The sequence below is a fragment of the Neovison vison genome, chromosome 6, assembly GCF_020171115.1.
Source record: "Neovison vison isolate M4711 chromosome 6, ASM_NN_V1, whole genome shotgun sequence".
Lineage (NCBI taxonomy): Eukaryota > Metazoa > Chordata > Mammalia > Carnivora > Mustelidae > Neogale > Neogale vison.
Genome location: NC_058096.1, coordinates 53,375,960 through 53,403,589, shown reverse-complemented (window position 1 = coordinate 53,403,589; position 27,630 = coordinate 53,375,960). Strand labels below are relative to the sequence as shown.

Here is a 27,630-nt window from a genome sequence, read left to right as displayed (position 1 = left end):
GATCTCTCTTCATGAATGCAGGTTTTAATTTCTCTTTTTCTTTATCCTTTGAGTATTTTGGGTCCTGTTTAAATTTTTTGCTTGCTCTAAAGTATTGAAGATATTCTCTAGTTTCTACTAAAAAAAAAAAAAACCCTTTAACCTTAGACCTAAATATCAAAGATAAAACAATAATCTAAAATAGAACTTTTATATAGTATTAGGGAAGAGTCAAGATTCAGTTTCTTCCATATGTACATCCATTTGACCCAGCAGCATTTATTGAAAACCTCATTCCCCACTGCCGTTAAATCTTATTTAAATCTTATCTGCATATCCAATTTCCAAATATGGTTGTATTTCTTTCTAAAATTATTGTTTTGTTCCATCTATTTGTTTATTCTTGTGTAGTTATCACACTGTCTTAATTAATACAGAGTGTGAGTTTGTCAGTGTTGTTTTTATTGAAGACGGGCTTCATTATTCTTGGCTTTTGACGTCTCCCTATAAGGTTTAGAATCAGCCTACCATTTCCTACTACAAATAAATCTCCTAGAATTTTTGACTGCGGTTATATTAAATCTGAGAGTGAGTTTGGGGATTATTGATATCTTTAGAATATTGAATCTGTCAGTCCATTAAAGTGTTCTATCCCTCTGTGTCTTTTATATCTCTGATTGTGTGTGTATTTGTGTTTATCTCTTGGCGTTGCTCATCTTTTGTTAACTTCATTCCTGTTTATTTAATATTTTCAGATGCTATTGTAAAGATCAAGTATTTTTAAGTTTTATTTTCTAATGATGCATTGCTTATTTATAGAAATACAACTGATTTTATATTAGTTTTATATTCTGAAACTATGTTGAATTCTCTTATTTCTTCTCATAGTTCAATAGGTAAATTCTTTTGTATTTCTTTCATATAAAATCATGTCCAAGGCAAATACTGTTATAATTTTTGTTTTTGATTCTTCTTATGATTATGGAATATATTTTAAAACAGTTGTAGCATGTCTTTTATGTCTTTATTTCTAATAAACGTCTGGCTGTAGAGAAAAATAAAATAATCACTTGAACTCCCACCATGATCAGTTCTTATCAGTTAAACTGTGTATTGATCTCTCCGGACATTTTAGATAGTTTTTAGCATTGGATCATAAAGGACATACAATTTCAAAAATGCTATTCCCATTTAAGAATGTCATGGACACTTTTCCATGACAATATTCTTTTGTACAACTGTGAATTGCTGTTAAAATATTATAATCTTTGAATATAGTATGTCTTATTATTACCATTGAGCACATTTGTTTTTATTTTTTTACTGTTTTGAACAACACTGTATTGAAGAGACTTATGAGTGGATATATGTGCTGCTGTGTATTTATTTATTTATTTTTGACATAATTTTGTGAGGTAAAATCCCTAGAAATAGGCTTTCAGGGTCAAAAAATATAGGCTTTTGAAACTTGCTGCCAAATTGCCTTTTAGAAATTCTGTATAAATTCTCATTCACACCAGAAGTATATGACTTTTCAAAAACTCGCCTTTGTTGAGATTTTTTTGTGTGTGTGATAATCTCCTAACAATTTTTGTCTTCCATTCCTTTTATTTTATTTTATTTTATTTTTTAAACTGCAAGATTTTCAAATTGGAATACCCAATATACTCTTCTACGTTTGTGGAAGAGGAGAAAAACCTGGAAGATTTGAGTGACTTGTCAGTTGCTGACCTACTGACACATTTTCAGTTTTGTTTCCGTGTATCTGTTTTTATCTGAAAGGACACTCACTCTGTTTTCAAGACAATAAATAAAGTTACTCTTATTTTCTTGGTAAACAGACCAAGACTTCTCATCTAACAATAAAATAATGTATTAAGTTCTTATCTCTCCTGACATGATATAAACAGACTGTTACTCTTTCAGTCCTCAAAAGATTTCTGTGTAGTAGAGAAAGCAGGTGGAGCACAAATACTGGGCTCCTCCTCCATGTTACACTCCCTTGCTTTCCCTAGACACCGTTTAATTTAGTTATACAGATCTTAGTTGCACAACTTGTTTGTTTTGGGTAAAGGTGAATAAGATACAATTCCTGTTCTTAAGGAGCTACATCTCATGGGGTTTCTAAGGCACATCTATCGTTTTCTATAATAACTTTTGCACATGGCACAACACGACTTATTTCCAAGTCTTTACACTTAATTAGATTGTGTCTTTATTTATATTTCTGTTCTGAAGTTACGAAAATGCCTGAACATATATAGTCTTTCTTTGGCAAATTATTTAACCTCCTTAGGCTTCGGTTTTACCATCTGTATCGTGAAAATAAATATATTATCTGCCTCATGCTATTATTGTGACAAACTCCAGTAATAGATATTATAATAGCATCTGGTGATTGGCAGAAAGAGTAGATAATCAACCAATCAGTCAATAAAAATGACATCAATAAATGGCAGCTCTTATTCCTACTGGAAGTTTAAAAATCCTGAAATCATTACTATTTTAAGTGTCTAGCTAACCATTGGCCTTGTATTCCATTCTTTGTGGATTAACAACTACTTGTACTTTTAGTAGATTTTAAAGTTAATTCAACTTGTAATTAAAGTGATTTATAATTGTAAGTGGCAAAAAGGACAGATTGAAGTATTTTTGGATTGGTGAGAGCTTAAAGCTTTTATGTTCTATTCCTTTTCTTTTTCTTCCTCGTTTCTATTCCCAGATCTCTGCCAGCACAATGAAGTTTGTATGTATTTGTGAAACAATTTTCATTAATATTTTCTTTGACTTCATCTCTAGGGAAAGAGAACAGAAACTACTACTCTCTATTGTTGCTATAGCTTAATTAAAGGTGTGAAAAGCTATCCTCTCCTTCACCCCCTCCCTCCAACACACACACACATCAGGAAAGAAGGTAGCAACCTGAAATCTTGAAAAGGTTAGCTCCTTAGTGCAACAGTCTTAGAACTTTTTTTTTTTTTTTTTTTTTAAGAAGTCATTGCACGCCATTTCTGTTCTTCACTCATGAAACCCTCTTCCTTCCCACCATTTTCTATGGTGGGTGGCTCAGCTGATAAAGAAAAAGTATCTGTTGTACAAATTGTATATGTAGTTAGTTAACCAGATAATGCCCTTTCTTCTTCATCCCTGTAAAAACCCTTAATTAAGCTTGTTTGGACCTTTATCACAACTGTGAACAAGTGTCATTTACACAAGTACTAGGGAAATGTGGCTTGCTCCTTTGTAAATTATTTTTCCAAAGTGGTATGTTAGACTACAATTTTAGAAGTTCATACATTTTTTAAGAATTTGTTCTGGGAAATCATTGGGTATTGAGAAGAGTTATGATCTGCAAGCGCCTTAAATATTGGGATGAAGATCACTTTTTTATGATAACATATCAAAGGCACATATCAAAGTCTATCCAGTTGATTTACTTTTTATACTTCATATGCAAGACAGGTTTCTCTTAACATGTGCATACAAAAATAAAACATATAACATTCTTAAATCAGTAATTTTTGTATAATTTTTTAAAAATTTGAATATTATGGTTCATGTCCCTTTTATGCATTGAATATTTGAACCTTAATTTGGAAAAGAAAAATGTGCTGCTTAAGCATTACTTTCGCGGTAACTGTAATAAAACTGGACACAATTGCATATTTTCACTTTGCCATAAATCAGTTAGCCTTCTAACATTATCATAAGAAGTTTTCCTTGTTTTCTTAAAACAGCAGCATTTTGTTAACCTTAATCAGAGCCTGACGTGTGTTTCTTCTAAACGGTGTCTGATGTGGTGTGTCTCTTCGGTTCTCTGTGGTTTCCTGTTTTTTTCATACATAGAGGAAAGCCTTTTGATGTATTCAGCCTCATATTTTTCTTTCTTTTAGTGGTATATCAAACCTACACCTTCTTATAAAATAGCATAGTATCGTCAGCCTGCCCCACCATTCATTTATTCGTCTTGCCGTAGATCACTCCTTCTCTGAATTCCTCCAGTACTTCCTTGTATATCCCACCCCACCCCACCCTAGGTATTTTTTTTTTTTAAGTATTACACGCCTTATTTCTACCCTGTGTGTATCTTTTTCAAGGACAGATGGTATCGTGTATTTTCATAATTGTATTTACCCACAGTGCCTTAGCAATTATGAGACCAGTGACTCTCAAAGTGTTGCCCCCAGATCAGCCAGCAGTGTCAGCATCACTTGGGAACTTATTAGAACTTGAAGTTCTCCAGCCCCACCTCAGTCATAGTGAGTTAGAATATCCTGGGTTGCGGACCAGCAATTTCTGTCTTAACAAGCCCTTCAGTGATCCCTATGAGTGCTCAAGTTTGACAACCACTGCAGTAGATAATTACTGAAGGAATATGTAATTGTACCCTTATGGCAGTGCTTCACTGGGAGGATTAGTATAGCACAGGGCCGATGTACTCCATTCTGCCTGAGTCTTTTACTTCTTAAGAGATACTAATAAAGAAAAACCTAAGGCTTAAATATTTATAATCCTATAAGAGGGTATGTAAAGCTCTTATGATGTCCTGTTGTGAAAACAGCAGCTTAAAATTTTAAAAACGTGAATGATTTCTTTCTTTCACCTATTCAGGAGTAGGCATTTAACATTCCAAAAGGAGGAAAATGAACCAAGGGAGGAATAATGAGTATTAATGAGTATTACTTATTTTCATGGTGGGTTAGGAGGTGGTGAGTGTCAGAAACTGGCCAGGTGGAGGACAGACTGGGAGACTTCCTTGGATATCATTTTTTTTTCTAAATTTTTAAACTATGTAAATGTGTTACTTAATAAAAATTTTGCTGCATGATATTTAAGAAAAGTAAAAAGTTTTGAATAAATATGTTTCTATATGCTAGCCAGTGTGGTCGGTTAAACAATTTAAAATTTCCCTTTGTATTAATACAAAAGGTTAGATAATGCACTCTTTTTCTGCAGAATACAAGGGGGGTAATGGCTAAAATGCCTTCCTGACTTTCCATGTGAGCTTTCTCAAAATGGTGGATTACTCTTTTGTGCCATGAATAAAGAATTCCTACTATTGTGTGCACCCATAGTCTTAGAGTTATTTTAAGGAAATAAAAAGGGGAATAATTTAACTTGATTTAAAGTCAAATGATCTTATGTACACAAGAGGTCAGACACACAGAACTTTGACCTCATCACTTCCTTTGGATGTATTTTTGGAAATATCTCGATAGCCAAGGATTGTTTGAGCGAGAAATTGACTTAGATTTTTGTCCCATTCTTAGCAAATGGAAAATAAGCCAATTAGCAAAACCCATTACTGGTGTTCTAAATTATGAATACCTATTAGTCTTTTTTGTCAACTATTTGTCTTTTAGTACAAATGCAATTGATTATATTAATGTTATGATTGAACTGTGCTTTTCAGTGGAAGCTAGTCTTAAATGACACTTGATTCAATTCCTTTTTTTTTTTTTTTATTTTTCTTTTCCTTGCACAGAACTATTGTACCATGGAAAGTATTCAGACAGTGCCTTCATGAGGTTCATCAGATTAGCTCTGGCCTGGAAGCAATGGCTCTGAAATCAACAATTGATTTAACTTGTAATGATTACATTTCAGTTTTTGAATTTGATATTTTTACCAGGCTTTTTCAGGTAAGCTTCCTATGTCTTCATCCTTTCCTCCCTCCTGATCTCCCTCCCTGTGTGTGCATGTGAGGTGCATGGGTTCATTTGTGTGTACAGTGTGTATGTACAGCTCTCTCACAGACATAAACATATGAGAAATCATGTCATTTTCAGTAGTCTCTAATTTTGAAGTCGCTGATATAAGTTTTTGGTCACTGCTGTATGTTGAAGGTTTAAGTTCGAAGGACCAAGTGCTATGAGGCTGGTGATTGCTTGTTAGCTTTGAGAAGATTCAGGCAGAAGAGCTTGGTTTCTGAATTTCCTATTTAGTTTTTCATTTTAATTTGTCTTTTTTAGCCCAGTGACTAACAGAATGCAAATTTTACAGGTGGGCATTTGCCGAGGTTGTATCCCAACTTCTCGAACCCTTTGTCTCCTGCATTCATTTGGTGAAAAAGGAAATAGTAAACTTGGCAATAAGTAGTAAATTTATCAGGTTCTCTATAGGAGATTCCAATGGTGTATTCTGTTTCACAACTTATATTGTTCATTCAATCATATGTTATAAACATTTTTTCATGTCAGTAAATCTTTTTCATTAATAAAATTATTAATTTTCATTTGCTACATAATAGTCCATCAAAACAGTATGTCATTGATTTAACAAATTCCTCTTTTGGAAAATGTAGGCTTTGTTTTTGTTTTTCTTTTCTTGTTTCTTCACTAATATGTATGACTGTGACATTAGCCTTCTAGTCCTGTTGTTTTTATTTTTTAATCTGTCCTTTATAAATTTCTTCACATAGCTTTTCAGAAGCAAGTGTCATTGAATGATGAAAGCTGGATGCTATCATTTTATTCTTTTGTAGATCTTCATGGAATTAGACATGAAGACTTGAAATTTGTGTCTTGAATTTGACTCTGCCACTAAATTGTATATCATCTATGACATTCAATTCAAGTAGTCACACAACGAAAGAATTCCACTTAAAATCTTTATGATTGTAGTAATTCTATATTAAGTGAGGTAAATTGATCAGAAAACAGACTTGCTTTTATTCTGATGCAATTTTTTATTGTTTTAGTCTATAGTAAGATTTATTCTGTTTGAAACATGCTTTCAACAAAAGTTGGAGTATAATATTGGTTTTCGTGTTTCCCATGTTATAAGAATTTCCCTTCTCTGATTTATGATTCTCCTTGGCATGAGTCTGCAAGGATCTGGTGACTGATTTATGTAAGAAAATCAAATTGTGGGGGATTAACTTTTAATTTATGAAAGGACCTGTTAACAGAAGGCAAATTAACTCTTGTCAACAATACTTATAGAATACATTTTATTTTATTACAACTTTAAGATCATAATTCTACCTGTATAGAATAAGAAACTAGATTAATGACTGCAGAAATTGTGCTTTTGCATATTTTCAGTTTACACTAGTCTCATGATTATTCCCTTGGTATATATAGGCACATCTAGAAGATGCTACAGGGTCATTCAGTTCCAGACCAGTGCAATAAAGTGAAGATCACAATAAAGCAAGTCAGAATTTTTTTTTCTTTTGGTTTTCTAGTGTATCTAAAAGTTACATTTACACTATACTGGATCCTATTACATGTGTAATAGCATCATGTCCTTAAAAAGCAATGTATACACCTTAATTTAAAAATACTTCATTGCTGGGACGCCTGGGTGGCTCGGTTGGTTAAGCGGCTGCCTTTGGCTCAGGTCATGATCCCAGCCTTCTGGGATCGAGTCCTACATTGGGCTCCTTCCTTGGCAGGGAGCCTGCTTCTCCCTCTGCCTCTGCCGCCATTCTGTCTGCCTGTGCTCGCTCTCTCTCCCTCTCTCTCTCTGACAAATAAATAAAATCTTAAAAAAAAAAAAATACTTCATTGCTAAAAAAAAGCTGACTATCACCCAAGCTTTCAATGAGTTGTAATCTTTTTGCTGGTGCAGAGTGTTTGCCTTAGTGTTGCTGACTGCTAACTGATCAGGGTGGTGAAGGCTGGAGTGGTAGCAGCCATTTCTTAAAATAAGACAACAATGAAGTTTGCTGCGCTGATTGATCTTCTTTCACCAACTTTTCTGTAGCACGTGATACTGTTCGCAAGCATTTGACCCGCAGTAGAACTTTCAGTATTGGAGTCAATCCTCTTAAACCCTGATGCTGCTTTATTAACTAATATTGTAAATCTTTTATTGTCATTTCAAAAGTTTTCACAGCATCTTCACCAGGGGTAGATTCTCTGTCCAGAAACTATTTTCTTCACACATTCCTAAGGAGCAGCTCCTCAGCCATTAAGGTTGTTATCATGAGATTGCCGTAATTCAGTTCCATCTTCAGGCTCCGCTTCTAATTCTAGTTCTCTTGCTGTTTCTACCACATCTACAGTTACTTCCTCCACAGAAGCCTTAAACCCCTCAAAGTCATCCATGAGAGCTGGAATCAACCTCTTTCAAACTCCTGTGAATATTGGTATTTTGACCTCTTTCCATGAATCACAGATATTCTTAATGGGATCTAGAGTAGTGAATCCTTTCCAGAAAGTTTTCAGTTAACTTTGCCCAGATCCATTAGAGGAATCACTGTCTAAGGAAGCTATAGCCTTAAAAAATGTATCTTTTTACTAATAAGACTTGAGGGTGCCTGGGTGGCCCAGTGGTTGAGCATTCAGCTCTTGCTTTCCAGGTCATGGTCCAGGTCATGATCTCATGGGTCATGAGATGGAGCCCTGCATCAGGCTCCACACTCAGTGGGGAGTCTGCTTCAAGGACTCCATTTGGCTATTGTGGACACTGCTGCTATGAACATTGGGGTGCATGTGACCCTTCTCTTCACTACATCTGTATCTTTGGGGTAAATACCCAGTAGTACAATTACTGTACTACTCTATAGTAAGGTAGAGGGTAGCTCAATTTTTAACTTTTTGAGGAACCTCCACACTGTTTTCCAAAGTGGCTGCACCAGCTTGCATTCCCACCAATAGTGTAAGAGGGTTCTCCTTTCTCCACGCCTTTCCAACATTTGTTTCTTGCCTTGTCAATTTTTCTTATTCTAACCGGTGTAAGGTGGTATCACAATGTGGTTTTAATTTGAATTTCCCTGATGGCTAATGATGATGAACATTTTTTCATGTGTCTGTGAGCCATTCATCTGTCTTCTTTGGGGAAGTATCTGTTCATGTCTTCTGCCCATTTTTTGACTTGATTATTTGTTTTTGGGTATTGAGTTTGAGAAATTTTAAATAACAAAACCAAAAAATACCTGTAGACCAAATATGCCTAGTCTCTTCTATTTTTTTTTTTCATTTTTTTTCCTCTTTTAAAGGATATAATTGTGGAAGTAAATGAAGAACTCTCATTAGCTCTGTTACGCCTCTGTGATTCTTCACTTCTTTTGGTTTCATTATTCAGATTTTTTAACTAATCACACATGTACCTTAAAATTAGTTCCATGCATAGAAAAGTAAATGTATCAACTTTTACTGAAATTTTATTTTTATACAACTTTAAAAATTGAGTAGTAGGTTTTCTTAAGTTATAATTATGTATCCTATATGAAAAATATTTTATGAGTACTGTAACTGGATGAACATATGTTCTTCTGCCGTCACAGTGGTGATGGTTCATTAGCAGTGAATTCTAACACCGCTAAGTTGGTGGTAGTGGGGTATTTAGCAGAATGGGCTCTGAAAGTGTGAGGTACAATGCTCAAGATTGGAATCTCACATAGCAGAAGGGTTGGAAGAACTCATCACTGGGGACTAAAAGATGAAGTTGAGAATTGTCTGGGAAATGAAAGAAGGGAAGAAAAGACCATAAAGCTGGTTACTAGTTAAGTTCTTTTCCTCGCTTCCCTTATCCTCACATTCTGCCAGAACTTGAACAAATGCTGCGAAGTCATTGGAACAGTCTTGCAGTGGCTACCTCCCTCATTTCCTCTTTCTTCTGCCTTTAATCTTCTCTTTCTCCTCTCCAGGTAGTTCAGAGATGCTGGGACTAACAGGTGCTAAAATCCTGGAATGGAAATGGGGGGATTTTGCTTCTCTCTTCCCTCTCCCTGGGACTGTTGCTCCCCTTCTCCTTCCATTTCCCCACTACTCGAGAAGATTGGGTTGCTGAGAAATGGGGCAAGAGATCTGAGGGGTGGTGGCATAAGGAATATGTGATTTGGGGCAATGTATTTGTGACTATGGAATAGGGAGCAAAAGAAGAGGAAAGTCATCTGTTACAGCAAGGAATGAGAGAGTGGATCTGGACAGACCAGTCCAGACCCCTCTTTTAACAGAAGTTATAAGTCAGTAAAGGGCTATTCTTGAAAATAGTAGTATTTTGGAAGAATGGAATAGCTTCCTCAATTCACTCAATTTCTGTAGTCATTTAAGAATCTCTAAATAATTTTGTTTTAGTGGGTGTGAAAACATTTCCTTTAATCTAAAAACAACTTGCAAAAATATTCTTATTCTCCAAAGCATTTGATTTTGCCTTCTTCAAGCCATTAGTTGGCAAAATTCTTTAAGCAAAACAAAACTAAAAAAAAAAAAAAAGAAAAAAAACCAACAACAACACGTAACTACCATGTGTTTCTGAATGTGGGTTGCATTCACTGGAAAAACAGGACACAGACTCTTTCTATTACACAAATATTTTTGTAGTTAGAAGCTAGCCCTCTGGATTATGTACCAAGAAATGGTTGCTTAATACTGTAGCAGTTGGCTCAGAACTACAGTTTCTTTCTTTCTTTCTTTCTTTTTTTTTCAGTTGTATTCCAATCTGCACTTTGGTTCTCTGTAAAGTTCAGCATTTTTTTAAACAACTCTTACATTAGTTTTTATAGACTTTATGGAAGTGAACCAAATATTTTATATTCTCTCCATCCTTGTTCTTTGTATATGGGGAAGTAGAAAAAAACAAAACAAAACCCAGCGTCTCTACTAGCAGTTATTTCTGCTTGTAGAAATAACTTGATATTCCAAGTATTGTTTATGTAATTTTTAGTCATGATTTTAGATGAAAATTAGAAACACGTCCCCCCCACCACCACTAAATACTTGGACACAACCTCTCGTAATAGTGTCCTCCAGAGCTCCTTTTTGCCCAATTAGATATTTTAGCGTGCCGGAGGAATACCCCGAAGGTTTTTCTTGTTATGTCAGAAAAGGTTAAGGAACTCTTCATTACTAAATCTTTCCTTCCCTTGTTATCCTCATCTCAAGAGATATAATCCTTGAAGAATTCTGCCTTGTGAATCTGAAACTTGTTTAACAATAATGAGGAATAAGTCTCAAAGCAAACAAAAGCAAGAGCCCTCTACCAATGATCATATTTAGGATGACCACTTCAGTAACACTCACTTGGCAACATCAAATACCTTTTTTCTTCTTTTCTATAGAAGATATGAGTTAATAATCTGGCACATCAGATAGAGTATGCTGCTAAGTCCTTGGAATAAATGTAGCTTCAGCCTTATGGTCGAGATGATTCATGCACATCCTCAAGCAAAACTGTCTATCACTGACTGCCTTTTTTTCTCTTGCCCTGGTAAACTGGAGGGGTAACTGAGCACCTGAAAGAATGGTGCAAACTCTGTGTGTGTTCATTTGTGTATTTCTGTGTAAGATCTTTAACATACTCACTACTAAATCATAAACCTTCTGTAATTGCGCAAGAATTAACCAAATGTGAGCCCAGTAGTATGTTACCATGGAAAGAATGGTAGGTTGGGAGCCAAGGCCTTTTAAACAAGTTACTAGTTAGAGGAGCTTTTCAACAATTACACCTCCCTGATCACTGTATTCGGAGACTGCATCAGTGCTGGTATCCCTTTGGTGAGCAAGACAGACACTGTTCCTTATTCTCATGTAGCTTCTGGTTAATGTGTGACCGGGTGCCAAATCACTTACATTCCTGGTATAGCTTCTTGTTCTTTAAAGTTAGATACCTTAAAGGTACAGAGGTGAACAAAACCGACCACAGGAGATAAGGAATGTGATGAGAGCTAACAGTTTTCAATAGAGTGGTCTGAGAAGGCTTCATTGAGGAAGCAACACTGGAGAGCAATCACTTGGGTCATTGGAGGAAGAATTCTGGTAGAGGCATCAGCAAATATAAAGACCTTTGTTTTCAAGCCCACTACAAAGAAGCCAGGGTGCCTGGAGAAGAGGCAGAAAGTAGAGATGTCACAACAGATGGGGAGGAAAGGGAACTGGGCATCAACCCTGTTGTCTTTTTAGACCATTTGTAAGGACTTTGGCTTTTACTCGATGTTAGAGGGTTTTGAACAGAAAAGTGATGTGTTTTATGTTTCAGAATTATCACAAATGCTGTGTTGGGAATAGAATTTGTGACGAAAGTATGTAATTTTTCTTTTTGTTCTCTGTATTCTGTCCTGTTTTCTGCCTAATACTTCTCTAAAAAGAGAGCAAGGTATTGCATGTTTGCTGTTAGATGGTAAAGGTTGACCTAAGCTACCGAAGCTCATATTCACTTTAAAAATATCTAGGAGATTTCAGTAACTATATTAAATGATGTGTTGGGGTATAATTGGTGGTTGGTGTTATCTAGATAATATCTCTTCATTTATTCACATTTTTAGCCTTGGGGCTCTATTTTACGGAATTGGAATTTCTTAGCTGTCACACATCCGGGTTACATGGCATTTCTCACATATGATGAAGTTAAAGCACGACTGCAGAAGTACAGCACCAAACCTGGAAGGTAAGACTTTCAGCAGCAATAGTATGTGGTATCTCTAATGAGGAAAAGTCCTCTCTTGTTCATTTTTAAGTAAATCTAACACCCATGGGGGCAGAGGGAAGAAAATGCTAATAGACCACATTCTTAATTGAATCCTTTTAATCCATTCATTATACTTATACTGAAACTCTGTGTTCATGAAGTTAAGGAGGATATGGTGCCATGTAATTTGATAAACTTAGGAATTCATTAAGTCTCAGAGCTCTGATTTTCAAATTGGTAGAGGGTATTGTCTGTTTGATGACACCTGTGTTTGTGTATAAAATTTTATATATATTAGAATACTTGAATATTTTGCTGAAGACAAAATAAATCAGTTTCATGTTCAGTACTTTAGGGTATTTTTCAAGATCTTCAATTTGGTTCTATGATAAACACTTATAATTACATACAATATAAACAAATATAAGTACCTATAAGTTTACATATATGTGTGTTGAGCACACATAAGTATATAAACATATATAAGCCCATTGTTATAATCCAACCAATTTCTTGTCTTAAAGAATTTCTTCTGTAGTACCTTGTCATTCTTTGTAGCTTCAGAATTTATGTTTTATTTCCCAAATGGTGAAACTCAGAGGTTGGCTGTTTGGTCAGCCCATGTGGCTTTGGCTGAGATATCATACCTTATCAATGACAGATCTGGGATCAGAAAATCCGTTTCTTTCCTCATTCATGCATTTTCCCCCATGTGCCATTTAGAAATGCATTACATAGTAGGCATTTGTGCTGTGGCAAGCAGTGTGCTGGGTATGGAGGCAGTGACTGTGGACACCTGTCCTCCTCATACAGTGATATTTTAGTAGGAGATGCCATCCCAACATCCACGAGTACTCTGATTTCCATATAGGAGCACTTCTTTATAGGAATGCATTTGGTTGTTTTTTTAGGGTATGTTTTTCTGCTAATGCCATTTTTATCTCATTTGTTGTGCAAATGGTGTTTGTCCTTTAACAAAGTAGTTTCTAGTACAAGACAATACTGTTGATTCCTTTTTCTCTGCCATGAAAAATATTTCCATCTTTTTTATTTTTAAGAATTTATATGATATATAACGAGAAGGTAGTGGGTACAGAGAACAGTTTGGCTCCTATTGAAGACTTCTGTTTAGATTAAGGAGAGTTGGTTCTTATTGAGATGCTGACAGTGGCTTAGATGAGTCATTCTGTTTTGGTCAGGGATCTCTCATAACCAGATTTTTCCATAATTTTTGTTCTGTAGATTGGGATCAAAGTATCTTCTTGTTTTTGGAGTCAAATTTGAATGATGTGCTATGTTTGGAATTACACATCATACAAATTTAATGCAGAAATTATTTGTGAAATTAACAAACTGAGTCACTTTTGTGTTTTCTTGTTCAAGATTATGGAGATAAATAATGTTGGGAGAGAACACTGTTGGGAGCAAAAGCCAGGCCTCATCACTATGGGAATAGTTCCTTTAATAAAAGGACAGTGCCCTCAAAAGGATGTCTGCCTTTTCTTCCCAATTTGGCCTGTAACAGTTTATTCTACTAAGTTTTTGGCAAAGATGAAATGGTCAGTCTGTGGTAAATCATTTAAAGTGTGATGTGGTATTTAAAATGCAAAGTTTAAGAAAACTCAGTGAACAGATCAAATGATTTTGATAAATACTTGTTTTGCAGAATACCTATTTAATGGTTTCTTCCTCTTGGAAAGTGTTTCTTCTTCTTTAGCTTCATGCTACAGAAAATAGTAAGACCTATTGCAAGGACATAGGAGTTTCTCAGGTTTTGCTTTTTGGGGGGATCCAGTTTAGAACTAGAAGTCTGTGTGGAATTATTTCATCTGTGATTCTGATTAAGGGCTCCAGTAATTGGAAGGCTCATAACCTATTTCAGGCTCTGTGGAAGAATACATTTTTGGGCTTTTCTTGAGGAGTTCTTTCCAAAGGTTCTAAAACAAGTGTGAAGTTCTTACTATTTAGAAATCACAACTTCCTCCTTTCCTTCGGAACCCCATTTTCTTCAAAGATGAAATCAACTTGCAGTACCAGATACACAAGTTAATTAAACTGAATGACTGTACAGCTATTATTTATGTTAATTTATCCTGCAAAGTTATTTTTATAGTACTTGGTTCATCAGTAACTAATGTACATTAGGAGATAAAAGTTTCTGTTAGGTATGTAGAACAATCAGGGTATTCAAATATAGCCAACTAATTGTTGACCTACTTTTGAGCTGCTCAAGGGCTTTTAAAACCCAGATATGGTTATCCTGATAGCAAGATTGAGTGCAATACACTTAAATAAAGATAAGTGATCTCAAATGAAATAAGCGGACAGCTGTATTAATAAATAAATAACAATGAATTTAAAACCAGGTCAGAGTCTCCTTGTCATTGTCTTTAATTTGATTTCTATTTTTAAACTATTTTAACTTCCTGTTGCAGGACATTGAACCTGACAGGGTTGGGGGGCAGCCATGAGCTTAATCTAGTTTGTCTTCTCATTAATATAGCTCATCTCTTTTGATCTTTCATTTAAAGGTGAGGTGAATGGCTGGAACATTCCAAAGACCAAAAAATATTTTTAAACCAGTCATTAACTTAAATTAGTGACTTGAAGTCATTAACTTAAAATGCATAATTTTAAATTACAAAGTGATATATTGAATTCCATGGTAGAAACTGACTCAACCTCTCTCTGAAGTGAACAAATTAAATTTTATACTTTGCTTTCCAAAAAACGACTTCTGTCCTCACTGGTTCATCTGAGCTCCCGCTGGTGGGGATGGCAGTAGAGCCTTTGATATTGAAGTGGATCCACCTCAGTTCCTTTGTCCGACAGCCCTGGAGGTGTTTAAGTGGAATTATTGTCAGTGCTGCTTTTACAGATCAATGAACAGAGAAGGACAACGGTGTAAAAATCAGAAGACAAAACCTTATTTCAGTTATTCTAAATGATTCCATTTATTCTTTGACTTTAAAGAAGTCCAACAGATGTGTAGTAGTTAACAGACACTTTGAATGTGACTAAACATCATTTTATCATGCTTTACAGCTACATTTTCCGGTTAAGCTGCACCAGATTGGGACAGTGGGCCATCGGCTACGTGACAGGGGACGGCAATATCTTACAGACCATCCCACATAATAAGCCTTTATTTCAAGCCCTGATTGACGGCAGCAGGGAAGGATTGTGAGTATGAGAAATGGGAGTCAGGGTGCTTATCATTCACCAAATGAAAGACAGACACTGCTTTGCGATGGAGAGAAAAGATAGTGAGGCTCATGATCTGGCTGGTTTGTTTTTTGTTGTTGTTTTTTTTTTTTATTTCAAGACTGAAGAATGGAGTGCTCCTGAGTTCTAATCGTTCTTCTTTTCAAATACTCATTTTAAAGTAACTGGTTTGGACTAAACTATATATGACAGCCAGTAAATTCCGGTATCAGATTAGAACATGCGTTTGTATCTTTCTCAGGGGAAAAAAAAAAAAAGCACTTAAAAGTAGTTTAAAATAGATGAAAAAACTTATTAAAAAGATAATTCTTTAAAATAAAGGACTTTCTCTTGCTTCGTGTAACCCTCAAGTTGCTAGTTTTCCTTTTTGTTTGACTAGAAGTACCAGATTTTCTTTCTTCTTATGCTTTTCTTACCCCTTCCTCACTTTTTCTCTCTGTGTCTTTCTTCCTTTAGTTACATTGATATTCAATCCCTATTCCAGAATTATATGTTAAGAGCTGAATTCAGTTTAACTTAAGCTGTTCTTTTTTAAAATTTAAAAATAAGTTAATTCTCTTTTGTCTTTTAGAATAAGAATGACTGTTTTTCTCCACAAAGTTTAGACCATCTGATAGGAGGCTTCCTAGTAAATATCTCTCATTTGTTTTCATCCTGTGCCATTCCCTTCATCTTTTTATTCTCTTTTCTGTGTAGTTTTGTTCCCTTGTCGTATAATCATGCTCACTTTTCTTGCCCTTTGCCCTTACTGAGTAACTTGGGGATGGATGTTGCTTTATTTGCTACAGCACAGATCGTGATAGAAAGCTAGCAGGAGAAAGCCCACAAGAGTTAGCAAAGAGAAAATAATTTAAGTTACACCTTTTCTAATAATTGCAAAGAAGAAAAAAAAAAGTGATAGGATACATATGAAGAAAAAATGCATTTTTTATAAGTTATGAGCTTTCAAAAATAGTTACTTAAGAATTGTATGGCAAACTGTTAACAAGTTTGTTTTTCTGGTTTTTTTAAACTTATCATACATTTGCTATTCTCAGTTATTTATACCTTACTTGTAATGCATCTGAAGATCATATATGTAACTTTTGATTCACTGTGATTACAGGGTTTTGTTTTTAAGAAAATACACTGTAAAGTTTTACTTTATAAATAGAGGTTATGAGTGAGCAACTCTGTACATGTATTAATTTTGATACAGCTTATTCATTTTGTTTATAATGCCTTCCATCTATTTTTTAAAAGCCAGTAAAAAAACTAATTATAATATTGTGTTCAGTAGTTTAGCCTCTGAACTCCAACGCAAATCAGATGTTAGTATTTACACACACACAAACACAGACACACACCCCGTCAGAGGCATTTAATTAGTTGAATTTGAACTTTAGTGATAGATTACATTAAAATAGGTCAGATTAACATTTTAATCTTATTTAAAAATAGATCAGATTTTAGATTTTAGTAAAATAGATATAATGGAATATACCTATATTATTTTATGTCTATTTTAATATAGATATCTTTATAGATGTATTATATATCTATATTAAAATAGATATATCAGATAGATTTTTTTTTCCTCTAAGATCAGTAAAACACAAGATATTATCTGATCTAGCTATCATCGGGGCCAGCTAATCCAATATAGTATAACATAGGTAATAAAGAAGTTTACTTCCATAACAAGCTGAGAATCTTTATTCTTTCCCTGCCATTGAGAGGGTCTCAACAGTAGTACCCTTCTTTACTGAGGAGAGTAATAACTGAATTGCCCCTTATACATTAGTTAGACCCTTCTAACCTTTCCTCTAGCAACCTCATTGTCATTTTTTTAATCTTTCAGGTTTGAATTCTTTGTAGAATTTCTATATGCATTTTAAGTGTGATGAGCAAAATATTATAAAATAATTTTAAAACTGGCCATTATTTAGGGTATAAGAAAAAAGTTACTTATCAACTCTCATTTAGCACTCTTCACTTAATATTTATAATAATTCATCTCTAAAAACACTTTAAATTTGTCATTTTAGATGTAGTTAACACCCTTTCCTAAATTGTAAATATATACATATAATATATAAATATATATTTATAAATATTTATATAAATTTATATAAATATATATATTTATAGGTATATGTTATATGTGTATATCTCACTGATCTACTGATTTGTGTCTTTCCCTGCGAGAATACGAGAATTGTCTGTCCTTGAAGTTCATTGTTTTCTGGTCTTACTAGGTAAATTTTAACACTTACAAGCATATTTTTAGACTATTTAAGGGTAAGTATTTTTTGTTACTTCACAGAACACAGAACAGTTTTGGTATGGTTTTGCCCCTTAAAATACTGATCATAGTAGTAATATATTCTGAATTTTTCATTCAGGCAACCTAGAACAGAGTACTGCCAAACAAAATTAACTCTATAACTTAATCATTAACATGACCCAGCAGTAATATTAGCATTTTTTAAAATAAAAAATGGGTATTTACCAACAGCATAAATTTCATTTCTAAATCAATGTCTGAATGAATAAAACCTTTTAACAAGATGGTCTTATTGCTTTAACTTTTGATTCTTATTTTAATTTTTTGTAACAGTGGAGCCTCACATTAATAAATGATTCTGTGTTTGTAGCTAACATATAATTGTAGCATTTTCTAATTTCTTTAAGCATGTGTGGTGCGGGGGGAACTCATGTGCAAGTAGGAATGACCGGAAGGTGAGGTGGAAAGGCAGAGGATGGGAAGCTGGAGAAACAGGAACCATGGAGGGGTTTGCATAACTTTTGTAGGAAAATTGCAGGCTTTAATTCCATTTTTTTCCCCTCATGTTATTAAATGTCGTTGTTGTCCCCTCGTGTTGTTAAATGATGTATCTAACATGAACTGTGCTTCACGTGAAAGACACATTGCAAATAGGTGTTACATTCATAGTATTTTGGAATAGACCATGAATGACCAGAAAAATAAAAGTTTAACTTACCTAAAGGACCTTTAGTAAAGGTATTTAACTGGAAATAGTTGCTTGGTGGTCGAGTCCATATTCATTATGTATTTCTTATATGAAAATGATTTCTAGATTTTAAATGTCCTAAGATAACTGGTAATATGGAAATAGTGATAAAGTTTCTTGTTATAAGTTACATAAAAAGGAAACTTCAGAATGTAGGTTTGAATATAGATGAATCTGATTAAATAATCTTAGATGCAATTTAAGAATGTATATTTGTGGTAATAAAGTTTCTGTTTATAACCCAGCTATCTTTATCCTGATGGGAGGAGTTATAATCCTGATTTAACTGGATTGTGTGAACCCACACCGCATGACCATATAAAAGTTACGCAGGTAAGGATAATTTCTGGTAACCCCTTTATAATTGTTAAGTATCTAATGCTTTTGAAATAAAAAGCATCCTCTTATACTGTAGCTAAAATTATGTACAGGTGTTTCATGCAAAACATACTTTAAGGGATTCTAAGAGTGTTTGAAAAAAATACATTACTTTCTCCTTCTTTTGGATAAAAGTTTCTCTGTTAATATTCTTACTTCCAACATAATATTGTCATTTATGGAGATAGAGAGATAGGTAAATCCATTGGTAAGTAAAATGATATGAGGAGAGAGCCATAGGTTTAAAACTCCAAGGAAGTTTAGAATAATGGTATGCTTCTAGAGTCAAATGAGTACTTGAAGCTTATTGAAGATAATAATTATATTCTTATAAATCCGTCGTTGGCAACCTCATAGATTGAATGGGAGTGTAACTTAGTAAGCTTTTCTTAAGAGTAATATTCAGTTAATTATCAAAATCTAAATAAAAACATTTTGACCCTGGATTCTGTACATATCACTCACATATACACAGAAAGATCTGTACATTGGGGTATTCACTTTAGCATTTTTCCTAAAAGGGAAAATTATAAACTATTTAATCATAGGTTAAGTAAACCATAGTATATTCATACTGCATTATACTGTAAAGTCTTTAAGAGGAGGGAGGTAGCTCCACACAGCCACATGGGAACTTAGGCACCATTATTATGTAAAAAAGTCCCATTACTGAGAAGCTCAATTATGTAACATTTCATTTTGTAAAGTTACATTATATGTAAGTTCAATTTCTGAAAAGAAATGAAGAAAGAAATTACCATATATGAACATATGAATATATTTTTTAAAAATAACAATTAAGAAATACCACACTGATAATATTACTTAACTGAGGAGTTAAGAAGATTTGGGGAATTAGGAAGAAGGTGAAAGGAAGAACCTGAGTATTTTGTTTTACATATAGTCTAGTTTTTAAAATATTTTATAATTTATATATTTTTGTGCTTTGTATATTAAATAATACAAATAAGAACCAGAAATTATAGATTTGGAGGAAGACAAGAGGTAACTTTTTTTATTTTATTTCAAATTCTCCAGATTTCATCCCAGTGGTCTTGGTATTATTATGTGAAGCGTATTTGTTGACGCATGTGCAGCTGATGGATGGGTTAAACTTATACTTTATACTTAAAGTATAAAATATATTTGACTTATACTTATACTTTATACTTAAAGTATAAAATATATTTGACTTTTTTTTAATTATGTAGTGATTCCTTATGTTCTAATACATGTAAAAGGATACTCACAAAAGACAATTCCTCTTTATAAAACCATGGTTTAAAAATACGTATTCAGGAGTAATATCATTCCATTAAATTATTCAGTAAAATATTTCAAGTAAAATGTTTGAATAACTTACCATTTGGTTCCATTAAGTTTTGTATCGGTGCTTTTAGCTCATTGTAATTTTTTAATAATTGCAAATCGGTCCTTTGGATGTCATAACAATATAAATCCTTAGCTATTATTTTAGAGATTTCTGTGACTTCCAGTTTATTTTTAATTGTTTTGGATTTCTTTATTTTTCATCTTGATCCATTCTTGTCTTTTTTTTTCTTATTTTCTTTAAAGATTAAATAGTCACATATGTACACTTTATGGTGGACACAATTTATATATGAATGTGTGTGTATGTGCATGTGTATGTGTATCTTTGTGTGTGTGTGTATATATATGTATATATATTTTTTTTCACCCAGAGTATAAGATCTTTCAGTAGACTAGTGGTTAAATATTGTCACGTATTTATCATGCCCAGGGCCAGGTACCTAATAGAGACACTTATTACCTGAAATAAGTAAATATTTATTTAACTAAATTTTTATTTCCATAATTCCTTTTTTCTATCCCTACTAACATTTTTTCATATTTTATTTACACGTACTGATATATTTATATCTTCTTTGTGACATAGATCTTTTCAGTATTTGGACACCAAGAGTTTTACTATGTCAAAATGTTCACAACTAGTATATCAAGAGATAGATTAATAAAACAATTTTTGGTTGCTGAAGTGATTAGTTTTCCTTAAAGTACTGTATTGGGAAAAGAGTATGCAGTTTAGAGATTTGATACAGAATTTGAGGAAAACAATTTAAACTTGTTGAGCCTCAGGTATTTTTTTAATTCGATGTATCTTATTATGCCTTGGAGATCATATGAAATAATAAATGTGGACCGCAGTCCACAGCATGCAAGAAGTGCTTGACAATGCTGCTTCTCTTCTGTTCTGGAATTTCTAAAGGTATTTTGGAAATAAAATTTGATGTTCAGTCAGAGTCATATGTGTGTGTGGGGTGTGTGTGTGTGTGTGTGTGTGTGTATTTGCAATTTCACAGTAAAATTAGATGCATATGTGGCACTGACAAAGAAACTAAAGTTATTTATAATTTCTTCTAAAACCGTGTTTGTCTTTTAAGTCACCATTGAAGCAAGTCCCTTCCTAAAGGAACAGTACAAAACATTAAATAATCTGTAGTATTAAAAAAGCTTATACAATTACAGATAAAAGCTCAAATGTTTTAAAAAAATAACTTTGTAGACCAAATTGTGATTAACAGTTTAAAACATGTCTTAAGTGATAACATATTCCTGACAGGCTCAAGGGTGAGGAATTTACTGTAAGTCGTTGTACTTGAGAAAATTCAATATTAAGAGTTCATGTTAGAAATACGTTAACACTGCCTTTTTTTTCCCTCCCAAATTCCAGGAACAATATGAATTATATTGTGAAATGGGCTCCACTTTTCAGCTCTGTAAAATTTGTGCTGAGAATGACAAAGATGTCAAGATTGAGCCTTGTGGGCATTTGATGTGCACCTCTTGCCTCACAGCATGGCAGGTATGATCCAGGTTTACGGAGCAACACTGATGTTGTCCTTCTGTGCCTTCTTACTATTTTTCCTTGCAGCTTTTTTCATCTTAATGAGTCGGAGATGGTCTGTTAAGTGCTTTCTTTGAGTAGTTGTTTAAAAAAAAAAATCTCATGTATTTGATTTTCTGTTTTATATAATTTCATTTTTTTGCTGTGTTTTATATTGTTTCTTTTGCCTATATAATTTAATTTTTGGATTTAGCCATAAGTCTTTGTACCTCAATAAATATAAATTGATTTAATGTTTTAGACTAAGACCTAGAGAATAATTGGCTTCTGTAAGGGCTTTTTTATATTTCTTTATCTGTAACAGAGGCTGGGGGGTTTGAAAATGGATCTTTGGACAAATTTCCAGTTTTGAGTATTCGAAGGAGTAACAGGATATTTTGATCAAGTCATTTTTTAACTGCTATTTAGTACAGTAGGTACTGAAGTCAATATTATTGTTAGGGTTTAGAAAGCAAATAATTAAATTTTCAAACCTTTTTAAGACTTTGCTGTTGAATATGTAATTGACAACCTTACCCCATTCCTGAGCCATCTCAGTCCTTGATCTGTCCAACCCAGAATAGTCTCCTGAGACCACTGGTGCTGTTGAACTCATTACTTAGTAATTAAATATAAGGATTTTCACATTTTCACAATCTTATAAAAAAGACCTCCTTCTGCCTTTGGGGAGATTTGAGAAATGAAGAAAAAGAGGAAGAACAAAGAAATGAATTACAATCGACTTGTGTTTTCTTTTCTTTCTTTTTTTTTTTTTTAATACTTATTATTTGGGAGAGAAAGAGAGGAGAGACAGCGAGAGCGAGCATGTGAGCCAGGCAGGGGCAGAAGGAGAGGGAGAGGGAGAGAGAACGCTTAAGCAGACTCCCCCTACTGAGCACAAAACCCAACAAGGGGCTTGACCCCAGGACGCAGAGATCACGACTTGAGCCAAAATTAAGAGTCGATGCTCAACCTACTGAGCCACCCAGGCGCCCCTGCTTTATGTTTTCAGTGCCTGTTCTGAACTCCTAGAGATCTTTCCTACCTCAGTAAAAATTGTTCAGCATCCCTACAGTTGTCTTTTTCAGTATACATTTGGTTTATGTTTTACTTTGGTTTTCCTTGATACCCATGCTCTAATTTCCCTTCATGATGTCGGTGAATTTTGTGCCATACGTGGAGAAGTTGGAGGAGGAGGAGGTATGCTCAGTGTGGCATCAGCAAACTTACTCTCGCCGTATAGGTACTTGACTGCTATGTAAGTTATGTTAATTGTTCTGCAGACTTAACAGTGTTTTTTTATAAATGACTTTCAATAAGTTACTCTGGTAGAAGAGAGAACGATGTTTGCAAGTGTATTTCACATCAATCAATAGGAACTATTTCCAAGAAACTGACTCAGTGCCTGACTGACAGATGGGACTATTATGATTGGTTTTACCTGATACCCATTCAGTATCTCAGGGTAAATAGAAGGAAATTATGTTTGTCACCCCTTTGGGTTGACTTATGACTTTGAGGTGGTGGTATGGTTCGCATCGGTACAGAGAAGCTAAAAACTTTGTATTTCTCCCTAAAGAGACCAGAATTTTAGGCTGAAGCAAACCCCCAGTACTCTTTGGCCCCACACATGGCCTATGTCTTTGGCCTCTACTCTTGGGGCCTCAGTCTGGGAGCAAGGACATACATATGTCCCTATGGCAGGACTTGGCAGCTTTAACTTGATATCTGCGTAGTATTTGGAAGTTAAGTAGGTTAAAAGTCAGAAGCTCCCATTAGTTTGGCAAATCTTTGCTCACTAAAGGTTATTGTTGAAAACATCATACAGAGTAGCTACTCTGTTTACCTTGTAGCCCAGAGTAAGAGAGTATGGCTGAATATAAAACAAACAGATTTTATTTTACTTTTTGTATACTTCTTGAAAGGAACCTATGTTCTACAATTTCAGGGACAATACTATACATTTTATGTAGTAAAGTTTGTGAACTCTTTGCAATAAATAAGTAAGTTGTGTGCCAAAGACCCAAGAGAGTTTCCCTGTTGCCAGGGCTGTGTTATGAATCCTTTGTCCCTCCCATCACCACAGCTTTTCTGTACATTACTGTGCATTCTCCAAATAATACAGTTCTTCTTGCCAGCAGCTAATCAGTTCCTTGATTCACTTCGTGATTTTTTGTATTGGTCTAATGGCCTTAGGTAAAAATGTGCCCAATCATATTGTAAATTGTCAACATTCACTTTTTTTTTTCTTTATTAGTGTGAAAAAATACTTCTCAGTTTTACTTTTAGAAATTGAGGAAGTGCATAAATTGCCAAGCACTGACAACTTAGTCTTTGAGTAAAGTTTCAAAAGAAGGTCGTCAAGAAGTAGTGGTTTACTAAGTGAAGTAGGAACCAAAAAATAACAAATACAAAAATACTCAGAAGGTTGAAATAATGCTCAAATTTCATCAGACTCCTGCATTTTGCATATAGGTTAATGAAAAATGTTCAAAAGCATTATTTCAACATTATTTTTTAATGCTTCCCACACAAAACATGTTGCAATTATAAATATTCTGATACATTTTGTATATGTCCCTGTAAACTCTTACCTCATTGTATTTGTACTGTAAACATTACATATTTACCTGTTTCTCTTCAAGAACCTAATTTGGAATTCCTTTCTTCTAGCGTGCTACTGGCCTCCTCCGTGGTAGGTACTAAGTGTAAGTGTTTATGGACTGTATGCTAGGTAGTGTAAAGAGTAGACTTAAGATCACATTAAAAAGATGTTAAATAGATAAATTGGATAAATTGTTGATATAATAGATCAAATGTCTTAGTTCTGTTCATTTTTCTTTTGAGAAAATATCTATATTTTTTTCAAATACCTTTTATTATGCCCAAGATCTGAGAATAAGTTCTAAGAATTTTAAACCTAAGATCCATTTGTTCCATTCAGTAGCTGCTGGATGATTACCTTCAACTTTTCACATTTTGATTTTGTCCACTTATTTTTGAGGCACATTATACTGTTACCACTTGCAATAATACTGGCACTAAGCTAGAGGCAGTAAAACTGTGAGTTTCTCTTTATTACGTTTTTACACCAAGAATCATTGCATGATGATCCCCGGTTCAAGTTTTCGCTACCCTGAAGAAAATTGTTCTTGGGCCAAGGTTTGCGAATTGCAAAGTGCTATTCAACACTTGTTCTATCTCAGTGGGATCTTAGAAGTTAAAGGAAGCATCAATTTCTGAACATTTCCACTTTGGGTTAACCGGAATATTTCTACCTTTACATACAGATTTCACAAAGTGGTGCTTCCTGCCAACCAGCAGATCTGTTTTGGCTGTTTTTATATAATATGGATAGCAGTGTTTGACAATCATTTAAGCATGTTATTGCAAAATGCCTGTTACTTAATAAAAACAAAATTCTTATAACTTACAACGTTAATCCGGTTAAAATGCAGTTGACAAACCACAGATACTCCAAAAGCCTCACATCGGGACCTCCGTAAGCTGCTCACAGGACTTCACCTAAAAGATGGTGAATATGAAAAGTAAAAAAACAGTTAGTGAACATTTCCATAGTTCTGCAGGATATTGTCAAAGATTGTATCTAAACTTGTAGATGCACTGGGAAATGTATGACTATGAAGTCTGGACATGACTCCACAGGGCAGTATGTCTCTATTTTTCAGTGTTCTCTTTATTCAAAGTGGTACAGAGCTAGAGTCCATATGTTCTGACTTAAAACCATTGGTTTTTTTTTTTTTTAAGATTTTATTTATTTATTTGACAGAGATCACAAGTAGGCAGAGGGGCAGGCAGAGAGAGAGGTGGGGAATCAGGCTCACCGCTGAGTGGAGAGCCCAAAGCGGAGCTCGATCCCAGGACCCTGAGATCATGACCTGAACCAAAGGCAGAGGCTTTAACCCACTGAGCCACCCAGGCACCCTGTTTTAAATCCGTTCTTTTTGTTTTATATGCTTGTTTATTTTTTTCTATTAGAGGACAGGTTGTTTTCAAACTTAATTAGGCATAGAGATCATTTGTTACTCTACTTGGTGGGAGCAGACATGGATTGTTTTATCCATCATTCTGCAACATCTCAAATCCATATACTTATCCATATATTTAGGAAACATTCCTGAGCAGCTGCTGTGTCCCAGGTTCTGTACTAATCTCTGAGCTAGAAAGAACACAAGACCCAGGCCTGACCCTCCAGAAGGTAAAATTAAATCTGAAAGTTTTATAAAGGGGCATGGTATTAATAGTCATTACTTGAAATGAACATCCTGTTATCCTTCAAATTTAATTATAGATTCGAGACATCTTTTGTTACTTTTTGCTACTTTGGATGGGCATGCTTATTGGAAAAGGATTTTAAAGGTTGCACAGCTGCCAAGAAGCTCTGATAAATCAGTCAGAGTCCAATAGGAAAGAAATATTAAACCCTGACCATAAAACATTATGTGTTCGGCCAGGGTGCATTTTTAGCAAGTCATTCTTCACCAACTTTTCCTTCCATTTGTTGCCCTACTTTGGTTTAATTGAATCCATTGGAAACTGAAATTTTATGTAATTAACGGAAACCCTCAGAAATGCACGGTCGCCGTGTCAGTTAGCTGTTCCAGGCGGCGAGTAGTTACCCTTTCATTTCTGTCCTAATGGCCCATTAGTCATGCCTCTGAAGAGGTGTCACATACTTTTTTCTCCTTCTGAAACATCTGTGTTATTTAATAAATTGAATAAGCAAGCCAGAGTTTGCACAGAATACTAAGTAAGTTGAATAATCACCTCTCTGGAGACCTTCTTTGAAGGAGTATCACTCTGGGTGCTGCAATAAAACTCGCAGTTTTCTTTCACCTCCTCACTATTCCACAAAACATTTTTCTTAAAAAAACATTTTTCCTTCTGCATCCAGAACTCCTCCACATCTTTTTGTAGTAGCATATTGCCCAGCCGTGATGGTTCAGGCTTACCACATGAGGTGTGAAGTGAGGGATGTTTCCATACTGTGGTCCCCAACTCCTCCCCGACCCGAGGAATCTAGAACACGGCTTCTGAGCTTACGGATGGCACAAATTCTAGACTATCTTCTTCACATCTTCTTTTCAAAATAGAAATGGATATACATATATCAATTGGATATGCAGCCTTGTTTTGAATTGCTGCCAAGGACTTTAATTCAATTAGAAATAAAATTACTTTCTTCCTGTGATTATTTCTTCTGCATCGTTTTCCAGATATTTGAAAAGAAAGATATCTGGAATGTTCAAAATAAAATTACACAAAGTCACTGAGCCCTGATCTTAATACAGAATATGATTAAAGAGATTTATGGATGTCCCGTATTTAGAGAGTACTGTTGGGGGGAAAATGTGTAAGAGAGGTGAGAAACCAGCTCAGATGATCACACTGAAGGCACAAAGACTAATCTTTTATTGTATCTTCCCTCAAAAGGAACCAACCTTCACATTTCTAGCCTAAGTGAAAATTTGTAAGGTTATATTTGCCTTTAAGATGGTTATAAATTGGTATTTCTGTACTTGATGACATGTGTCTTTTTGTATAAATGTGATCAAATAAAATGTTGGGAGCTCCTGTTTCATTTTGGGAGTAATGTAGGGGCTACCCGAGTCATCCAAAAACGTTACAATTATTTCATGAATGATAGTGATGACAGTAGGAATGAAAAAGAGGAGAAAATAAAATCCCTGTAGAGCGAATGCTTGACTGACAGTATCGTGATGTGCCTGGACAGTAAAAGGTATTGGCATTTGGGAAGGGTTTTTGGTTGGTCCTAACAGAGGCCTTCAG

The 27,630-nt window shown here is 34.5% G+C and overlaps 1 protein-coding gene across 2 annotated transcripts in view; it reads left to right on the top strand.

The window, feature by feature from the left end:
• Positions 1–27,630, top strand: part of CBLB (Cbl proto-oncogene B) — a 218,689-nt gene that overhangs the window by 106,619 nt on the left and 84,440 nt on the right. For both annotated transcript variants that reach the window (XM_044251309.1, XM_044251308.1), the window contains exons 5-9: positions 5,465–5,621; positions 12,194–12,315; positions 15,382–15,519; positions 18,821–18,908; positions 21,667–21,798. In XM_044251309.1, the coding sequence (XP_044107244.1) occupies positions 5,465–5,621; positions 12,194–12,315; positions 15,382–15,519; positions 18,821–18,908; positions 21,667–21,798 (637 nt within the window). The remainder of the gene's footprint in view (positions 1–5,464; positions 5,622–12,193; positions 12,316–15,381; positions 15,520–18,820; positions 18,909–21,666; positions 21,799–27,630) is intronic.